The sequence below is a fragment of the Battus philenor genome, unplaced genomic scaffold (assembly GCF_028537555.1).
Source record: "Battus philenor isolate CCGP_79_NKW_IND1 unplaced genomic scaffold, ilBatPhil1.0.hap1 SCAF_12, whole genome shotgun sequence".
NCBI lineage: Eukaryota > Metazoa > Arthropoda > Insecta > Lepidoptera > Papilionidae > Battus > Battus philenor.
The window spans coordinates 11,370,480-11,375,908 of NW_027181674.1; the positions used below are offsets into that span (position 1 = coordinate 11,370,480).

Here is a 5,429-nt window from a genome sequence, read left to right on the forward strand (position 1 = left end):
CTGTAGGTTTAATAGCCGACACTCTTTTTCCATATTTATGAAACCTTAAAGTAAAGTTAGAGTATTCAGCGGCAGATGACGCTGATCTTAGTTTCGTTTAATGGAAAGGTTTTTTATATCGACTATAGGCAAAGCATTTGACCTCTATCTCGCCTTATGTTAAGTGAGGACTCGTATTTATGATGCTACATGCTTGCCTAGAAGAATCCTATTCACTCTTGATTTAAGACCCACCTTATAGCTTGCTGGAAACAACGACGCCGGCATATCCCATACCTTGACTATTGCCACTATAAATATTATCAAAACGTTTAGAGTGGGTTGAAGCGATTTCAATTGTGTACGGATGTCATAAATCCATGCGTCTTGTTGTCTGAAGCAAAAGAGGAGATGGGGGAAATAAAGGTTTATTTGAATTTAGCTTTAAGGTTCCTCTTTTTATTAGAATAGTATATCTTTAATATTATTGTGGTTTTTTCACTTTTACACCGTGATACGTTTTACTTTATATACTTTATATTTCGAAGTACTCGTAGCGTGAACCGGTGGAGCGGAATTATCAATTTGAATTTGTTTGCTCTAGTTTTGCTAATATTAATTTGGAAAATCTTTAACTATATGTTCAAATAACCATTGTTGAGGTACAATATACTTGTATTTTAAGTGTTCAATAATTAGCTTTCTTCAGACCAAAAATCATCAATATGTCGATCGATCATGTATGAATCGTCGAAATCGTCATGTATGGGTCATAAAGAAATGACAATTTACTTCAAAAACACTTCGCCTTCCTACGTAACCCCGTACTTTCAATTCCTTGATACAAATCATGAAAGAAATCAACGGTCGTGAAATAATCTTTTATACTTTGTCTCCTCACAAATGTGACTTCGTTCAACTTTCTTTTTTTGTCCAAAGCGTTCTGCTTTGGAATAAACTTACCCATAGAGTTAAAGAGACAGTAAACAGTAACGGTTCAAAAAGAAGTATCGAGAACTATCGACGGAAGAATTATGGTATCATTCACTAATAGCGAATTGTACAGTGTATATATTGTTCACAAGTATATGTAATTTACGTATATATTGTATTATTCTACATAAGCATGTGTTTATAAATAATTAAAGAATAAGTATAGTGTTTGTAATGTACAAATAGCATTCATTTTAAGTTCAATGAATTCAATACCATTTATACACCTGCCTACTAATTATCTATGCTCTACCCTGGGATGACTGGTAGACAATACCCATAAGTCCGCTATGCATAAGTTGTAAAAAGGATAAATTGAAAAAATAAATAGCAATGCAAAATAGTTGTACGTGTTAAGAATCAAAACACACGCCGTAACAACTACCGACTTCCACAACATATTCATGCAAAGTATAATTGCCTAAATATCCTTCAAGAATACCTCTAAATAAAGTCGGATGAAATAAAAAAAAAAATGAAAAAATCTTGTTAACGTATTAGTAATAAACAATAACAACGTAATTAAATTTCGTTTTAACATTACAAAATATAAACATGTTTCTAAAATTAAACACTTTGTGGCTTGACGTAATTTGCGATTAATCGTATTATGTACGTATTATTTTAACTTCTTCCCCTTTTTTATTTAGTAGAATTAATGATTTTTTACGCGCTTGTTCGCTTTTTTCCTCACAAGTGATATCTGATCGTTTTATGTTATAGTAATTGTTAATATATATTATTTTAGGATATATATTGATCTTGTTATTTGCAGAATATTTCGTCATTGTTGGCGTTTAAGAGTTTTCGAAAGGTTCCAGAACTAAAATAATTAAGTACCTTGATATATGGATAAGATTTTAATAGTCGATCTACTTTTAAACAAAAGATTGCTCGGGTGCTATCCGCAGATATAAGTATACAGATGGTAAATATCTTGGAGACAAACTATTCCAAAGAAGAACAGTTATAATTAAAAAAAAAAAAAAAACAGAATTCGACAGGAGATGATATTAGGAAAATAATTGTTATAATCATTGTGTACCCTGTCTCAACTAAAATATTTTATGATGATATTTCGTTTTTAATGCATTCTGTTCATCCGGTTTGGTCACGGCTAACGATTTACGAACACAGGTGTTCCATTGGTTGAATCTAAATATTAGTAAAATATAAAAAAATTATGATAAAAATGTTAGTCTTCCGACAAAATCCGTCAGTAAGCCAAAATTTTCTACGAGTTATATGGATTTTAGGAGCAAATAAAAATTCGACATTATAATGAGTAAAGAAACACTTCGGCAGGTATTTAAAGATTTTTATACTTTTCTTTAACGTCATCTATTTATTATCAAGTATTTTCACAGTGCCATTATCAAATCAGCCGTGACGTTACTTTTCCTCCATTTTTGATTCGATATCTATTCGATTTTTATTTTATTTTGTTTTGAAATATTTGGGCGGCTAATGTTAAAAATAGGTTACAACTTAAACAACTACGTGCCGATTTCAATTTTCTACATGAAGGAAAATATAATATCAGCACCTACGATTATGTCGTTAAATTAATCGTGTTTTGCTTTAAATACGTTACTTTAAATTTTGATCACAGTTTTAGAAACGATGAAAGATAATATAGAGTGCTGTACAAAAAAGTGTGATTATTTTGTCACCGCGGAATTTTTAGTGATGGTGATCAATGAAAAACGTAATATTGAATGTTTATTACATACGTTATAATGTCAGAAGGTACAACTCTTCAGAAAAAAATATATTTATTGTTTTAATAATGAAAAAAAAATCTGATACAAAGATCATGTTATCTTTTTCACAACAGACATCTAACTTAGTAAAAATGTTTAAATTAGCTACTCCAGTTTACTTAAGTCAAACAATAAAAGAGTTCATATTTTTCTTGTAGTGTAATGAAAATATATATTTCACAAAAGGAGTTGTGCTATAGAATTTTTAACGTTGATTAAAATCAATATTATAATAGGTAATGATTTTAGAGAAAATACTATCAGATAAACTATTAACAGTTAAAAAATACTTTAACGTGTTTATTATAGTCCATTTACTATTAAACATTTGTTTGAATTATCAATCGCTCACAAAGTCCCCATTTTGCTCACATTATTAAAACTGCGATATTAGTTATAATTATTTATTCCTATGCATTTCAAAGACATTCAAATAGAAATTACTTAATTGATATTTAGACTTTTTCATTGTTTTTTTTCATTGCAGGTGATTATTATGTTGGGATTAACATTATGCGGCATATCCGACGGGTTTGTTTTCGGGCAGATGTCCGGCATGATAAATTCATTGCGTGGGAAAGACGACCAAATGTCTTTGAGTGATGACAACGTGTCCTGGATAGGTAATATTTTAGTGATTTGAACTTTAAATCTTTTTAACGATCTTTATTAATAAGAATAAATTAATCGTAACTAATTAAATTGTGTTTAAATAAAATCGAAATTATCCAAGACATATAGGTTACAAAATGTTATTTTTATGCAAAATCCATATTGACTACTACCAACAAGTTGTTCTAATTTAATTATTTTTTCCAGCTTCAATAATTAACATAACGTGTCCATCCGGCTTAGCTTTGGCTGCATTGTTAATGGAAAAACTCGGTCGACGGCGATCAATCACAACTCTTACGCTTCCTGTTATAATCACATGGCTTATGGTCTACTACGGTAAAGATTTTATTACATTTGCTATTTCGAGAGTCATCGTAGGATGTAGTTTCGGCGCAGTTTCTATAGTATCGTATATTTCCTCAGCAGAATATGCATCTCCCAGAGTGAGAGCTATTTTGGGAAACATAGTTGCAATCGCTGGGCCGTCAGTTGGCATTTCACTAGGACACATTTTGTGTATTTTATTCCACTGGCGAACTGTCGCTTTAATAGGCTTAATTCCCGCAATCTTATCCGCTTTATTGCCATTTTTCTTTATTGAAAGTCCATATTGGTTAGCATTTAAAGGTCGGTTTGAGGAGTGTGAGGTTGCCTTCAGAAAACTACACGGTCGTACTGACTCCTCTGAAGCGGAATTGAAATTACTTGTTGAATTAGAAAGACAAAAGCAAAACTTAAAATCACGACAAAAAATAAGTATTTTTACACATTGTAAAAGGATGGTGAATGCGTTTTTTCAAAAATCAATGATTAAAGTAATGTTTTTGGGTTTTGGTATTTGTATTTATAGAGTTGCCGGTGGCAAAATTTTATATAGTACTATGGCATTAACTATGCTGCAAGAAATTACTGGAAGCTCGAACATTTTATTATTCACTTTGGTTGTTGATGGATGTTTAATTTTAGGATCAATTTTGCCATGTCTCCTTTTTATAAAATTTAATATGAGACCTATTTTATTTACATTAGGCCTCGTTACAAATATTACTCTTATAGTGCTTAGTATTTGCATTTACTTTAAGCCAAACGATAACATATACTTTTCCTGGATGTGCGTTTCGCTTCTAGCTTTTTATTTAGTAACCGCCAATGCAGGGCCTTTGGCGGTAATTGAAGTGTTAATATCTGAGATTTTCCCCTTAGAAATAAAATCCTATTGCATATTTATTTTTAGTACCTTAAGTGGTGTTATAAATTTTCTGAGCATTAAATACGCACAGATAATGTTTGATACAATAGGTTACTACAGTGTGTTTTTGTTAAATAGTTCGATCGCATTATTATGTCTTCTGATTTTTTGGTTTTATTTGCCTGAAACAAAAGGGAGGACTTTACAAGAAATAGAATTGTACTTCAAGAATAACAGATTTTCTGACGACAAAACTCTAGATGTTGAGCAGTTAAATCACTTGTTGGAAATAAAAGCTTAATATCTAATTTTCTTTCATATTACTTTTATACTATACAGGGTGATTTGTTATAAGTATATAGGTTTCCTCTAAACGGATGAACATAGTGTAGCTCATTGGTCAACAAAAAGCTTTAACGCTTTTACACGTATTTCCAATCATTCTGTACAAAATTAACATTTTGAATGAAGTTACATTAATTTATTTTTTCTATTGAAATGACAGGCCTATAACGTCTTACAGCACAAAGTCTGCAGGGACAAATAGTAAACAATGAGTAAAATTTATTTGTAGTAATCCGAATTTTGTAAGTTTTTTTCTTTTTTTGCATACGCTGTAAAATTTATTAATTATCACCAAATGAACTATACGTTCCTACTATAAAGCTTTTACATCTATAACCAAACATCCTGTATATTAAATGTGCTTTGTGTCGTAGACGTTTTCCTGAATCCTTGGAATGATAATTTAATATAGCAAATTTATTATTAAATAATGATTATAGTAAATAAAGGAAATGTAAAGAAAACCTGTGTTTATTATGTTGCAAAAACTTACTGTTCCATAAATTTTACGAATATATTTTCTAAGGTCGATCTTTGGTTTGGCT

The 5,429-nt window shown here is 30.5% G+C and overlaps 1 protein-coding gene across 1 annotated transcript; it reads left to right on the top strand.

Moving 5' to 3' along the window:
* The first annotated feature begins 2,201 nt into the window (after positions 1 to 2,201).
* LOC137932994 (uncharacterized) lies at positions 2,202 to 5,160 on the top strand. Its single transcript, XM_068776718.1, has 3 exons — positions 2,202 to 2,277; positions 3,223 to 3,358; positions 3,555 to 5,160. Exons 1-3 carry the CDS (start codon positions 2,254 to 2,256, stop codon positions 4,838 to 4,840), a joined length of 1,446 nt encoding a protein of 481 aa, XP_068632819.1. The 5' UTR covers positions 2,202 to 2,253; the 3' UTR covers positions 4,841 to 5,160.
* The last annotated feature ends 269 nt before the right edge of the window (positions 5,161 to 5,429 follow it).

Excerpts from the sequence above, each read along its gene's own strand:
- LOC137932994 (XM_068776718.1), top strand. The coding sequence starts at position 2,254 with ATGAGTAAAGAAACACTTCGGCAG. Across the intron at positions 2,278-3,222 it reads GTAAAGAAACACTTCGGCAG|GTGATTATTATGTTGGGATT; the intron begins GTATTTAAAGAT and ends TTTTCATTGCAG. Across the intron at positions 3,359-3,554 it reads TGACAACGTGTCCTGGATAG|CTTCAATAATTAACATAACG; the intron begins GTAATATTTTAG and ends TATTTTTTCCAG.